At 36.3% G+C, this 15,329-nt stretch overlaps 3 protein-coding genes across 4 annotated transcripts; 1 reads left to right on the forward strand and 2 right to left on the reverse strand.

The window, feature by feature from the left end:
* Positions 53-8,531, reverse strand: LOC109333206. 2 transcript variants are annotated; one of them, XM_019568554.1, is made up of 12 exons: positions 8,340-8,531; positions 7,735-7,816; positions 6,217-7,098; positions 5,983-6,068; positions 5,802-5,896; positions 5,279-5,581; positions 4,646-5,161; positions 3,731-4,418; positions 3,395-3,625; positions 3,168-3,292; positions 2,166-2,569; positions 53-1,515 (listed from the first exon to the last, which is right to left on the reverse strand). In XM_019568554.1, the coding sequence occupies exons 2-12, from the start codon at positions 7,750-7,752 to the stop codon at positions 292-294; spliced, it is 4,572 nt and encodes a 1,523-aa protein (XP_019424099.1). In that variant the 5' UTR covers positions 7,753-7,816; positions 8,340-8,531; the 3' UTR covers positions 53-291. The 2 variants fall into 2 exon arrangements, with proteins under 2 accessions (XP_019424099.1, XP_019424098.1); XM_019568553.1 differs by having other exon boundaries at positions 53-1,542.
* Positions 11,599-12,786, reverse strand: LOC109332836 (non-specific lipid transfer protein GPI-anchored 2-like). Its single transcript, XM_019567914.1, has 3 exons — positions 12,195-12,786; positions 12,013-12,087; positions 11,599-11,925 (listed from the first exon to the last, which is right to left on the reverse strand). The coding sequence occupies exons 1-3, from the start codon at positions 12,496-12,498 to the stop codon at positions 11,801-11,803; spliced, it is 504 nt and encodes a 167-aa protein (XP_019423459.1). The 5' UTR covers positions 12,499-12,786; the 3' UTR covers positions 11,599-11,800.
* Positions 13,668-15,100, forward strand: LOC109332834 (non-specific lipid-transfer protein-like protein At5g64080). The gene is made up of 4 exons (XM_019567912.1): positions 13,668-14,153; positions 14,242-14,271; positions 14,536-14,595; positions 14,717-15,100. The coding sequence occupies exons 1-4, from the start codon at positions 13,811-13,813 to the stop codon at positions 14,917-14,919; spliced, it is 636 nt and encodes a 211-aa protein (XP_019423457.1). The 5' UTR covers positions 13,668-13,810; the 3' UTR covers positions 14,920-15,100.

Genomic DNA, 15,329 nt, shown 5'->3' on the forward strand with positions numbered 1-15,329 from the left:
AGGAGGTATGAAGAAAAGGGAAAAGGGAAGGAAGAATGAAAGGTAAATCAAGCTAAATTCAACTTTGGGAGTGTGTCAAAAAGGTATGCATTCTGAAACCAAAAGGCTACTGATACTGATATAAAAGCATCTATTTGACAATGGAGTAAGTAAAAAAGGTAAAAAAGAAAAATACTTATTGACTCTTGATGAGGACACTGACTCCTTTGTATACACACTGGATGGAAGATTATCATACACGATGGACTATCTGGAACAAGAAAATGTACATGATTGGAAATAGCAGCAGCTTTATTTGTCTGTGAATCTCCCAAAAAGGAGAAAGGGTGGAGTATTGACACCATGCTGCCCATCAGGCAAAACCTCCTCTTTTGAAACAGTTTTTTTCCGTTCCTTGTTTGAAGACGGAAAAGCCAGAGAAAGGGAAAGAGATGCAGCATCAACATCCTCCTCTTGTGGTTCCGCTGGCACGTCTGGATGCTTTTCCTGGATATCTTTCTTGTCGACTTCCCTAAACAAGAAAGACAACATACCCTTGGGCGGTGGCAGTGGTTCCTTTTTACCGCCTAGAGCAAGATCTAGGTTTGGAAATCCATCCCGGTACTCATGAGGTCCTTTCAATGAAATGCTATTCAGATCCAATTGTGAGCCACTAACAGGAAATAAGGTTTTTTCTATCAGTCCCAAGTCCCCACAGGTGATTTTCTCATCACAAGCTTTTTCACATCCTTCGTCCTCAACTGAAGAACCGGTACCAATATCATTTGCTAGAGATGTGAATTTGTCATTAAATGAGTCTCTACCTCCAGAAATGCAACTCACGTAAATCCCACCTAATCCTGTCTTCAGCTTCTTGCTAGAACTTCCTCCGTCTTCAGCTTTGCCATTTACCTCGTTCAAAGGCACTTTCTGAAAAATAATTGCAGGAGCCTGCAAAACTGTGTCCGGAGGATCTACATATTGAACAACTTTATCATTAGGTAGCTGGCAGTTGACCTCTTCTATAGTCGGGTCTTCTGGTAAAGTTGCCTCCAAGTCAAAATGATGATCATTTTCTTTTTGTTTCCTCTTAGGACATTGTTGATCTTCATCCCTCACCATTTTCTCAGGATTTTTATCCTTACCAATATTGCTTGCAGCACCTTCTCCTCGAAGGCCAATAGTTGCTTCCAAGTCAATACAACAATCATCTTTTTGTTTCCTTTTAGGCACTTGCTGATTATCATCACAGTCTATTCTCACTGAAATGTTGTCCTCGCTAATATTGTTTGCAGCACCTTCTTCTTGATCGCCAATAGTTACTTCCAAGTCAATATAGTGACAAATTTTTTTCTGTTTCCTCTTGGGACTTTGCTGATCTTCATTACTGTTAATTCTCTTTGAAATGTTATCCCTACCAATATTGCTCGCAGAAACTCTTTCTTCACTGACAGAAATATCACAATCAGTTTTTGTTTCCACAATCCTACTACTTACACTAGCTCCAAATGCTTCGGGAGGATTAGACTCTCTGCACTGCTGATGTTCCAGTGTACCATCTTTCTGCATAAAGGGAAAGGTCATTAACATCTTTTAATAAACCATGAGACAATTGATAGTCGTGTAACTGAAAATCAGGGCACCTCACCCTGATTTTCGGTTATGCGAATGGTAGCAAAGGTAAAACCCTCTTCATAAAAACGGGTTTCTAATTGGTAAAATCTCAAAGGCACATACAGTTCACAACATAGTTTACAAACAACAAAAAGTTAGACACGTAACATTCAACTCTGGGATTTCATACTGGCTTTCAACCACTCGGTGTCACCTTTTCAAAAAAATGGTCAACTGAGTCATATACCAGCATTACCCTATTATATTTATTAACAACTCTGTTTATCTTCCCTTTGATATAATAATTAAATTGTAACATGACAGTATTAAGAAGTAATAACCTCAAAGCTATATTCATTTCACACATGGAAACACCTAAGCTGTGAAGAAATCACATAGTAGGACTGTTGAAGCTAAACAAAAAATGTACAGGCAAAACCCACAATCTATCTAGGGAGTCAAAATTTGGATCAAAATGTTGACACAGCAAGTGCATATGAGCATATTAATCTCAAATTATCAATTAAAACATAATATCTATCAAATAATGCATTTAAGGATAAAAAATTTACCTGGCATGAACCAGTGGATTTCATTTCTTGAAATAACAAAGTACTGCTTGTTGGAACTGCTGATGTTGATTGGCTGTTGATTCTACTATCCTGCTTCTCTAAGTTTCCTTGTGAACCCAAATGTTTCAGGTCATTGATATCAACATTCATACATACTGTAATCTGACCTTGGTCTACAGAAGTAGATGAGGGAAATTCATTGCATGCTTTACCAGAAGCAATTGGTACTTCATCCACGGGCTTTGGCGAAGAGTGCATTTCAGACAAAGTCAATACAGCAGTTGAAGAATCCTCTTCAGCTGGCACTGCATTCAAACTGGGAACACAAATATTTCTTGCAGAATCTAAATGATCGGTCCTCGTCACCCTAAATATGCCCCACAAGAAAAACAACATATTCCAACCTGCCAAAAAGTAGGATTATCATGAGTCTTTACATATGCAGCAATAAGTGCATTTGAACAATTTATTTTTCTTATGAAAAAAGTTTGATACAAAGATATGCATTTTAAATATCAGCCATGTTACAATAAGAACTGGAACAAAAGGTTGGCCAAAGCTTAGCAATACAGGTAAACTAATGCCTACTGAATGCAAGGTCAAATCATCACTTTTAACTAGGTATGTATTCAATATAAAACAATCATTCATTGCAACCTTAATGCATTCCATCTATATGAACCTTACTCAGAATTTTGATATCGTGTAAAACAATATACAAAATTAGAATCCTGAATCAAAATGAGTGAGGAATGCCAATCAGGCATATATTCACCCAAGTAACTTGATCCGTCTACAAAAAATGCAATCTAAAATACACTTTAGAAGAGAAGCAAGCTGTCTTTCCCCCAAGGCATTTCAAAATTGCATATGAACTGAATTTCTGCTGTCCACAAACACTAAACTAGGCATATTTCTACTATTCAAGACAAGCCCTAAAACCATGAACAAAATTGCTTACTATGTTGGACTGTTTGGAAAACGTAAGTTGTAATTCCTTACTCTGTGAATTTTCAGGAAGCTGATTGGATGGGAATATGAGAAGTTCCACACCATCAAACTTTCCTTTAAGTGCTAAATCATTTATAATCATGTGATCCAATAGACCCTTGTAGTGTCTCTCATAACTGTATGAGAACATCGTTAAAAAAAGTCAACAATTATAATAAAAAAGTAATTTTGCAATTTATGGCATATTCTCAATAAAGGAATGATATCCATATACTTGCCTTTCAATATCTTCAGCAAAGAAGTAAAGAGCAATATTATATGCTTTAGCACCACCTTGATGAAATTGTGAAGGCCATGTGCTCAAGCGAGAAACTTCATCAAGAGGAAGTTTGGGGAGAAACTTGCTCACTACCTCTAGAACCTTGGGAGAAGCACAAGAGGATAAGTGTGCCTGAATTCCATTACACGAGTCGAGAGGCTTTCCATTTCTGTTCACTTCAAAGACGCCCCTACATGAAAGCAACAAAGCTCATGTAGATTGCAAAAGACAAGTAATACAGTAAGAGACATCCATAACTATAGACAAGCTAGTTCATCAAAAATATGTTTCATACTGCCAGATGTAGTCATATTCTGGAATGGCTGACATCCTTGAAAGAACGCTTGAGATTGCCAAAGCTTTATTAGACAAGTCTCTCACTACAGGCTTTCCAGCAGCAAGACCAACGGAATCTGATCCTGGTTGGGAACAAAAATCAGTTGGGCAAGAGTTAAGTTGCTTCAAATCATTGGCAGACAAACATTTGGAAGAACCAGATGTAGAATTCTCAGGGATTTCCTGCTGTTGGTGGGTTTCATCAGCAGATATACTATTCATCAGAGTGCCGGAAACCAAAACTTGGTCTTGCGAACGGATTTCACAATCCGGGTCTGTGCCCAGCGTAGAAAGCTCATCAGTTTGGCTCGGTACTTCTTTCTTCTTGTAAATTTCAGGCCTTCTAAGTAAAGCCATCTGGATTGCTTCTTTCAATTTATTACCCTTATGCATCTCCTCTTTTGAATTACAGAAGGCAGTGACAGATAGTTCAGCACCAGGTTCATGTGTACTACCAGCCGTGCAACAATCCGGAGAATGGTCAAATTCCTTACATTTGTGGCAGAATGGGCTTTTTGAAGCAGCAGTAACAGCTATTGTCATACGATTACGAGAACTATCTCTAGTTTTCTCATCCTGATTTGCTGTCCCTGGTGATTGAGGCAGCACTTCCTGTAGAGCTTCATCACCGCTGGTTGACATTGTCTCTGTAAAATTCAAAGATTAACTAAATAAGAAATAACCTTTGCATATGAAATAACTACTAGCACAAATTCCATCATGCAAGATACTCCTATTGAAAATAAAACAAGGAAAAAATACATAGATGATGGCATTATTAAAATGATACTGAAATATAAATAACAAATTGTCCCAGAAAGATGGTAAAAGAAAATACTACAGCAGCAATAATATGATTCGATCGAGATCTCACCTGAACTAACTTGAGGCTCCAAACTTTTACGGCTTATATTACTTGTTGACTTTGACAATGTACTGAACTTCCCGTCCAAGTTAGCCTTCAAATCTCGATTGTTGTTAACTGCAGAAGGTTCAATGGTTTCACCACGAGGTTTAAGCTTCTGGTCACCCTTTGGTGTGGAAACAACAGAAGTAGCCATTGATGAACATGCCACAGACCGATCAATCCTAGATGGAAGCTTTCTGTCAAACCCACCTGATTCTTTTGAATGTCTTGATCCTTTCAACTCCTGAGAAGTTGCAGACTTAGTAGGCGAAATCATTTTCACTTTTGATTCAGTTGCATTTGAATGGCCCAAACTTGGGGATTTGAATAATGTTGATTTGCTTGTCATCCTCGCAGACATCTCCGTCGTCTTAGAAGTATGTTCACCACCCCGTTTTGGTTTTTGGGGAGCAACTTCATCAAGGAGTTTGACTCTTGGCTTGGAATTTGAGTTGTTGAATGAACTAGACTTCAACAATGTACCTATTAATAAGAACAAAAAAAGGTGCTTGAAATAAGTGAAACCCTACAGAAAATGATATAAAATCGTAAAGGAACCCATCTGAGGTGAAGCAGAATAGATGAAAGAGAAATCCACACTCTTTGAAGGTTGACCCCGAGGACCAATTGAAAGAGAACGAGCAATTTCTTTGTCATCACCACCAGAGTGGTTATGAGTAGGCATCTCGTGACAAGGTTTCACTTTTCCTTTATCTAAGCTTTTAAATGAAGACTCTCGTGACAGCTGAGCTAATTTCTTGGGGCTTGACATCTTTGGTGATGTTGACCTTGATTCAAGAGCTTGCCTTTTTGCCGTTGGAGCTATTTCTATGTTTTCAGAAATTCTTTTCCTAGAAACTTGTGAAGTTGAACTAAATTTAAGGGACTTTTTTTCTTCAACATCTGAAACACAATTTAAATCGACAGATATGTCTCAGCATACAGGCACATACATAGTTACAGATGTGTGCTTGAATGCTTATGCTAACCTCAACATCAGAAACATGAAAACTCAGTTCCAGAGATAAACTTTTATGCACACAAAGGAACCATAAAAGGGAGTAGAATTTCAGCCAGAGCACTTCTTTTTTAAGAAATATAATATACAAAACTTCACTCTTACCCTGCCTTTGCTTTTCAGTTTCCTCTTCGCATTGGCATTCTTCACATAACCAGTCCCCTTCAGGGACCTTCTGGAGCATTACTCGCATGCAGTAGCTGATTCGAAGAAATAAGGGTGAAACGAAATTGTAGCAATATGATAGAAGCTAATAAGAAAAAAAGTGAGAAGGGTTTATGTATACATGTGCTCAGCACCATCGCTGCACCTACTACATATGGCAAGTTGATCCTCACGGCCGGCGTCTCCACAAATGTCACACGATTGTACCTATTTTCCAGTCAATGAAATCATAAATGAAAGTTGAAGTTAAGCATCTACACAGACGTGGTTACATTCCACTCCTATTATTTTCACATCTATCAAATTTAGTTTCAGCAAAAAATAAATTGACATAAAGAAAAACAAAGATACTCACGTCATGTTCCATGGGATCTGACGACCTATCACTCTCATGTTCAGATTGAGGCTCCTGCATGCCAGGTGATTTGACCAGCTCTTCAGTCTTCTCATGATGTCTATCACGGAGTGAACCATCACGATCTTCATCTTTAACATCACAAACATCATTATCACTATCTGCTTCTGACTTTGGACATACTTTTGGTGAAACCTTCGCAGTACAGTCAACAAGGCTATCCTTATTGGCAATAGATTTCTCACCAAAATCAACAATTGGTTCCCTCTTTTTGGTCAATGATGAATTAGAATTTTCAACAGAGCATTCTGACATTTCTGGGACATGAGAACACAAGTCCCTTTCCCGATGCATTAAGCTGGGATCACCTGAGAGAAATTTATCACTTCGAGACTGTACATACAGCCTTTGGCTACTACCTACATCATTATTCCTTGTATGGCTATTGTTCAATAAATAAGTATAACTGGCTATACTAATACAAGAATTGTTCTCATCAGGAACTTCTACAGACTTGGAGTCTTTGTACTTATTTGACAAGGTCTGTCCACTCTCAGCATTTTCAGATAGAGAATTATGACTTGAAGTAATGCGAATAATGTTACTGGTTTCACTGACAGCATGTTGTGAGCCTTCACAAGCTCTGCTCCTACGAGAAGATACATTGCCCTCGTCCTCAGAACAGTGGTTATTATTAGCCTCCCCTAAGGGACAGTTTTCATCAAAAAAATCTTCATCCTTTGGCCTCTTGAGAGCATGGTTAAGATGCATGCAAGATGAACAAGGAGCTGAGCACACATTACAAGTACCAGATTCGAGTCTCATATTAGTGTTCTCAATCACAGAATATTTGACAAACTCCCTTCCAGATCCAGATAATACCTAATCCAAATGAAGCAGAAGTTAAAAGAAAGATTAAACCTCCAACTCGGACTCTCACTCTCACTAACCAGAATTCAGGTTTCACTAAGGCTTTTAACAAACTTAGGGATCCCTCCAATGTCAAAGTCTTACTATGTTACTGGCATAGGACCAACACAAATAATCTATCACAAACACAAGCTGCATCAGTCTTTATCTTATCTTATTATACTCGTGAAGCATATTTTTTATGTTTAGTGACTACAGACTTGTATTCATCTTTTTCTATACTGTGTGGATATTGTGCCCAAAATGGGTTTACTTGGATATGTTGTAATAATAGATTTGAGGGAATATAGTGAGAGTCCGAGACCAATGTGCATACGTGACAAATCATATTCATACGTGCCTAAATTTTTGTTTAAAGATGGCAGTGCCTCTAATCTTCCACTCACATGATTTGTTCATCATCATTGCTAAAAAACAAGAATTACGGCAACTTGTCGGGAATAATGTTATCATATTTAATCTCCCCATAATTCCAGTTCATCAGAAAATAATGTGATTCAAATGCGGCTGCTGTTTCACATCTTGAAAACAACAACAAATCGAGAATGGATAGCAATAAAAGAAGAACAGGAACATATTGTGAATTACCCTTTTATCTCTCAACATGTTCTCCTGAACATTGTGATGACTCTAACTTGAGGTCCTAGCATCCGGAAACTCCTTCTCAATACTGCAAACATTCAAACCACATTAAACAAATATTGCCCCAACTTTTTCAACCAAAACACTACACAAGTACTAACCCATTAAGCAATTGTCCCAAAACCCAGTATCTAACAGCAATTGCAATTTTGCAAATACAAAATGAAGTGAACCTTTACGAATTGCAAAAAACCTTCCACAGACAAAATGGAATCCTAATCCGTCGACACATTTAATTAGCTCACACTATCAGAACCAGCAAGCAATCAATTTTCCCAATGCATTCATCTCAAAACCCAGAATCTAACAACTGCTTCAATTTTTCAAATAGTAATTGGAGGAAGCTAACACAAACCATGAACATAAAATTATTCAAATTCCCAAAACCCCTTCCAATTAAAATATGAAACCATAATCCAATAACACACTCAATTAGCCCATCCTCACAGGAAAAAAAATACATGCAACAAATCAATTATAAAATTGAAAAGTAAAGAAATCAAAACAAAAATCCTAAGTGGGAAAAATTGACATGGCTGTATCTACAAAACCTTGTTGTTGGGATTGCACATCCTTGCCCAGCGTTATAAGCAGAAAACTGCGTCGTTTTGGAGTACTTTAATAAACCTGTGTCTTTGAATTTATGAGAGTTATTTTAATATTCTTTAAAAACTCAGAAAAATGCAAATGGGAATGGATTTTCAAAGTGGAAGGTTCACAAAACCACAAGACTCAGATGAGAAGAATGGAAGACAAGAAAAAATGAGCATGCACTTTTTTATAGCCAAATTATAAGATACTCTAATATCATTACAAAAATAAAAAATGATATATAATAATTTCACGGTATATAAAACTCATACAATATATACTAACAAGGTCAAGATTTCACGGTATATAAAACTCATACAATAATTTCACGGTATAAAAAATGATATAAGACGCTACTAGATCCTATACTCACTAAAAAGTCAATATTTTGATTCTTGAGCTTGTTGGGAGTGAGAGATTAGTTCCCAAACAAAATTCATACAATATATTAGGCACATTTTTTCTCATTATAAAAACATATCTTTTTTTATACATTAAATGTTTTTTTTGGTACGTCATAAACACGGGCTGTTAAACAATCTCCCTACATTTATATATAAAATAAACAATAGTAAAAATGATTGATTTAATGTAGTAAAAATATATAGATAATTAGAAATATTATTAACCATGTGGTATAAGAAAAATATAGTTTTTTAAATAAAAAATATACTACGTGATCTTTATAAGTGGTACGGTTTTAACAACACTATATAAAGTACAAAAGCAATTCCCTTAACATGTTTCATATGAATCAACCTAAAACAACTCTAGGGTCACCATATCTTTCATTTCATAATAACATAGAGTAATTCTCTGAACAACAATAACAATATTGTATAAGATGCAAGTAGAAGAGAGAAGACCCATTACCAACATATTCATGCATAATTCTGACCCACATGGCATTAAAAAGCAAAGAATGGGTTATGATGGCACTCTTAAGGATTCACTTTGATTAGTTATCTGATTTTGTAGTCAAAATAATTTGTCCTCTATAAAGTGAAAGGTCCAAAACTTGTATTCTTTGCAACTCTCCACAAGCAAACCCAATCAACAAAACTTCTACTTCAGATAAAATAATAACCCATACTTTCTTTACATCAATTTGGTTTACCCTTTAATTTCCACTCATATTTTCACACTAACACCTCACTTTTTTCAACTAATTTCATGAAAACAAGTCAAGTGCACCACCAAATTGTGTACCCACTGTTTTTCTTTCAGTTAACTTCATTGTGATTTTCATGATAGAGTTAATGAATATATATAGTCAAACATATATACACACCCTTCTCTTTTATATAATCTCAATGGCTTCTAAGCATTGAACACAATGGCATTATGCTAGCTACTTCAACTTGAAACACTGAAAAATTACTTAGTAAGGTTGATCAATGTAACTTCCTCAATGCATGATCAAAGAAACTATGTACAATAAAGAAACTTGTTCAACACCTTACATACATGACAATATGAAGAAAAAATAACTCTTACATGTTATTTGGCCATTGAAATGAATTGTTGAATATCATCATCACCTTATTACATACTTTGAGTTGGGGGGAATGAAGCCTGGTCCGAAATCATTCCATGGTGTTTTCGGCTTCAAAAGAATGGTCTCGAACCAGACAGCATTCCCCTCATCTCCTTCATGTTTGTGTATGGGAGAGAAGGGATTGATTTATGAGAGGCATAGAAGGACTGTTTGATTTTGATTTGGTCATGCATTTTTTCCATGGGCCCTTATATACGTGAAGGTGGGTAATCTTTGCTACAAAACATCATGTCCCACTTGCAATCACTCTGTCAAGCTTTACAGACAAATTTGTGAGTATGAATATATGCAATGGTGCACTCAATAACGTCTCACTATATCCCAAGGTTGATGGTTCGATTCTGCCACGAACCCCAAAAGGGATTAGTTCCTTAGGGGATACCCTTGGTAATACAAAAAAAAACTCAATATACAATTTTATGCAGCTCTCACCTCATTTATATAATTATGTGGGTTCAAAAAAAATCTTGCAACCATTGCTTGTATAAATCAACTCATATCCACTTAGTCTCATTCTTAACTATGCAACTGTGTAAGGAACAAATGCATACCTCTATACAACCCTTATATATCCCTTATTTGAGTTAGTGCAAAAATTATCTGTCACAGATATGTGCTGTTATTTATTTCTCTCAACTCAAACATGTTGAGTACAAATTATGTGTTGGAAAATGAAAAGGAAAGGAAAGTTGATAGAGTAAATAGGGTCCATTTGTGTCATTGATATAGTAAATGGTTTCAAATCAAAGAAAAGTTGAGTGGATTAGTGATGCAAAAGCAAGTATCACTTTTAGCATATGTTAAAGGATTTGCAAAGCTCCCTTTTGAGCCCTATCTTGCTTACCAAACAACACCACTAGAAGGTAAATGTTATTACACAACTCGTTACATATATTATGTATCATGATCTTGAGATGGGTGTTTAGTTAAAGGAGTTCTCTTTTGCTTGCCACTTCAAAAAAGGGAGAAAACAAAGCCATGTGGGACCTTCATTGATGACTGATACTCCCTCTAACACTTTGATTTCAAGCTTAAATTGATAAAAGAGGTGTTTCTTCAAGATAGAAAACAGTACAACAATGTAATATCACAATTTATTCATCATATGTACATATATATGGCTTGCCATATTAGACCAGGGGCAGGGGTATTAAATTGCTTGATATATTGTCAGAATCTTCTTATATTACTATATGTGGGGATAAAACATGTGCCAATTATTCGGGTGGTTCTAATAGGAGACTTCACATTTAAATAAACCAGCAGTGTAGATAAACTTTGTCGTGTGAAGATACATGTTGCTCAAGACATTGCACTACCTTTCCTTTTGGGTCAAGGTTAGATCACATGCAGAGTAATGTCTATGCTATATAACCCATAAAGTTGGAGGTTAATACATGCATGATCAATTGCGCTGGCCTAAAGGCTTTGTAATACTTGGTCAGCTTCCACAACATTGAAGCTAAGCTTATTGTTGTCAATATAGGAACTAGGTTGTTATTGTTGTTATTAAACATACTTTCTGACATTGCAAGTAAATTTTAGCTTCACTGGTCAGTTTCAGTTTATAGTTGATTGTCTTTCCTAGTGTCTAAGTATGCTACACGCTGAAGAGTGTTGTTTGCATGGGAGGAGAGGAAAATCTCAATATTGTTAGCTGCTATGATAGAAAACCACAAGTTACAGTTAATGTTTATTATAATATAGAGTAAATATCTCATAATGCAAAAGCATGTAACCCAGTACAGATTACAAAAATGAATTCAGCTTAAGGGAACTAGATAACATATGAAGAAAACAAGGACAATCACCAATAACAACCAAAAACTAGCATTATAAAATGGAGGCCATTCTGTCAACGAATCAATATGTGGTGAGAGTTGAAACATAGGTTGCTGCCAAAATAAGTAATAGAGGAATGGATAAGTTGATGGAATTTCCAGCTGATGAGCCATTCTCTGTTGTGGGTATAGTTTTGGATCCGGTTCCTGTAATTTAACCGAAACTTAAATGGTTAACATGGACAAGGGAATACTTGTGTCGAATGGTGAATGTGATGAATAGGAATTTTGTACCTGATGGAACTGAATTTGGAGAATCTGCTGGTGTGTCTGCTACTGTTCCAACTGGTGTACTTGCTGGTGAAGCAGCTGTTTTCACACAAACACATTTTGTTGTTACCGTAGCTTACAACAATTCTATGGATTTTCATAGGGTACGATAATCTTATAGCTAGAAAGTTTGGTGTGTTACTTACCATTACACTGAGTGGTGGGTGGAGTCTGCACCTTGCAAGCAGCAGGCAATGCTAGAGCTTGAGTTTGGTTAATGTTGATCCCCAATGATGATCCAGCTCCGTTAAGAACTTGACAGAGGCATTGGGGCGATGAGCGTACTATAGTCGAAAGCTGTGAGCAACATCCTGAAGATGGGTTTGAAGAATTCCCTGTTATATAGTTAAGGCACGGGGACAGGCTAACCAATGTATTCACACAACTTGATTGTGCTGCTGCTCCTGCACACAGCACGGCGACTACCACCATAATAAAACCCATCTCCATTATTCTTCTTCGGTTCGATATATGGTAATAGTAAGGGTTATGTTGGAATGCTATGTATGCTGAAGAAGGCAGTGGTTGGAGAAGAATGATGAATTGAATGGGCCTTTTGTATAGAAAGAAAGTGACAAAGGAAAGGTGGTGTTGGTAAACAACTCCTCCTACTATATATTGTAAGATGTTCGTTTGGACTTGGAATCTGGGACACTTGTTTTATAATATGCTTAAATAGAAAATTATAGAGAGTTTGGTTATGCAGGTGACCAACTTTTTGCATGTGCATGTTTAAATGGAAAATTATATAAGACAGTTTGATTATGCAGATAACCAACTTTTTGTATTTGAGCAGGTTCAGAAATCTCTAATGTATTAAAAGCAGCACAAGACTTTGAAAATGTGACCCAACATGAATAAATAATCAAGTGTCTTGCGGAGGGACAATTTAATGAAACATTTATACAACCAGGAATGTATTGGCATGTTATTTCTATCAAAGAATTTAATAACTTAATGTGCAATTTTCATCTGAATAATAATCTGAAACCAAAAGTTACATGTGCATATATTTTGATATCCAAACCATAATATTTTTTGGTAGATGCCAACTATTCCCATAGCATCCTTCAGTCCATTCTCTCTGCATGAGTGGCAGGATCTCCTCAAGCACCATCACAAACAAATGAAAGGATAAGAATTTTTTCCTTTTCATTTAGTCAAACAAAAATCCAATCATGCCTTTAGTATTGTAATTTTTTTATGGTGCCATTAGTATTACATTAATTTATGGCCTGAAGAATAAAAAACACAGTTAAGGACCAGTAAATTATAAAGAATATTCAATATGATATTCACATATTTGCAATATTTTATGTTAAAATAGATTTAGAAGAAATTATTAGCCTATTTGCAGTTGTCAAGTGGCTAATGATCAAATAGGCTAATAATTTATCCTGACACTATTTTAACAACAAATATTGAATATCATATTTAATATCCTAAATCTTTATCTCTATCTCTCACTTTTCAATGTTTTTCAATGTCATGCTAACAACTTCAAACTACTTTCATTATCATTGATTAGTTATGGTTGGTGAGCTTTTAAACCAAATTTTAAACCTCTCATTCTTCTCCCTCCACTCCTGTCCTGTCCTGTTTTTGATACCGTCTTTCTATAAATTCCCTAATCATGCATGCTCCTTTCAAACCATCAAACTTCCAAAACCATTTTTCTTGTCTACTTTTTGAGACATAACATTCTCTTGATCATTCATATTCCTAGCAGAACAACAAGCCAAAACTGTTAGAACATATACACATGGAGTGTTTTGTGCCTCTCCGATGCGTAGCTCTTGCATTGGCCATTGCTATGTTCATTGCTACACCGGCTTACGCACAGATCAGCACACCATGTAATGCATCAGTGTTAAACACTTTCTTCAGCCCTTGTTCTAGTTTCCTCACAAATAGCAGTGCTAATAGTACTTCTTCACCAACTGGTGAGTGCTGCAATTCCATCAAGTCCCTAACAAGTGGTGGCATGGACTGTTTGTGTCTTGTTGTCACTGCCAATATTCCCTTCAACATACCAATCAACCGAACCTTGGCTATCTCTCTTCCTCGTGCTTGCAAATTGCCTGGTGTTCCAGTTCAATGCAAAAGTATATTTCTTTAATAAAAAAACTTGTTTTTTAGTCTATGTATCAATAAGGCTAAGATGTGTTATTTGATGCATTTCTTGTTTTGCAGCCTCAGCAGGTTCACCAATTCCTGCTCCAGGTAATACAAAAATATGCAATCTTCTCAATGTTTTTTTTCAATTTTTTCCTCCAGAGATAATTGTGTAATCAGCTAGGCCTTTGAAAGTTTATTCTCACCAATCATGTCATTGTTAGGATTAAATCACCAATTAAGTCCTTCAATTTAATATTGGCATACATCTTTTAAGTACTTAATTGGTGACACAACTTGTAGGCATAAATTGACTGTTTACTCCAAAGCATAAATATTTTCCACTTTAACTAATCTTTTGAATGATGGCAGGACCAGCATCTCTTGGGACATCTCTTTCCCCTGTATCTGCTCCCTCTCTTAGTCCTGAAGGTACTACTTACTCAGTTACTCCATCTCTTTCATATTTTAAGGCTTTCATAATGACAGTTGAGTAGTACTAAGACCTTCTCAAATGTGATACTAACTAATATCTTCCATTATCTTTGAACAGGTTCTTCTGTACTCCCCTCACCAGTAACACCTTCTTTGGCACCACAGTCTGATACAGCAACCCCTCCTTTTTCAACTCCATCATCCGCAACCACACGAAGCGGTCGATCTGATCTGACTCCATCATCTGCCAACTCATCTTACACTCTCATACCTTCTGTTGTATTGATTGCACTAGCATTTGCTGTTCTTAAACACTACTAGGTTGTTGTTGTTGCTCCTGTTGATGTACCTAATAATAGTTTGCAATGATTTTTGTGTGTGGCAATTCCTTTGGGGTTTTATTAGATTATTCAGTTTAGACCCACATTTGGGGGAGTGTTTATCAAATCATAGGTATCTGTATTGTAATCTACATGAGTGAATGGAAATTAAGTTCTCACTATTTTACTTGCTCCACAAGTTTATTTATTACCTTTAATTTTAGAAGAATAACAAAGTGGGTGGTATTTGATGAACCTAAAGTTCCATGGGTTATGTTGGTTAATGCGGGGTCAACTTTAGTGTTAAGAAAACAGTGACATCAAATGTATCTTTAATGCAACATCAATTGATGGGAGACTAACATAATCTTAAATTTGGAGTTGTTGATTCTTCTGTTTCAGACTATACCC

Source organism: Lupinus angustifolius, chromosome LG18 (assembly GCF_001865875.1).
Source record: "Lupinus angustifolius cultivar Tanjil chromosome LG18, LupAngTanjil_v1.0, whole genome shotgun sequence".
Classification (NCBI taxonomy): Eukaryota; Viridiplantae; Streptophyta; class Magnoliopsida; order Fabales; family Fabaceae; genus Lupinus; species Lupinus angustifolius.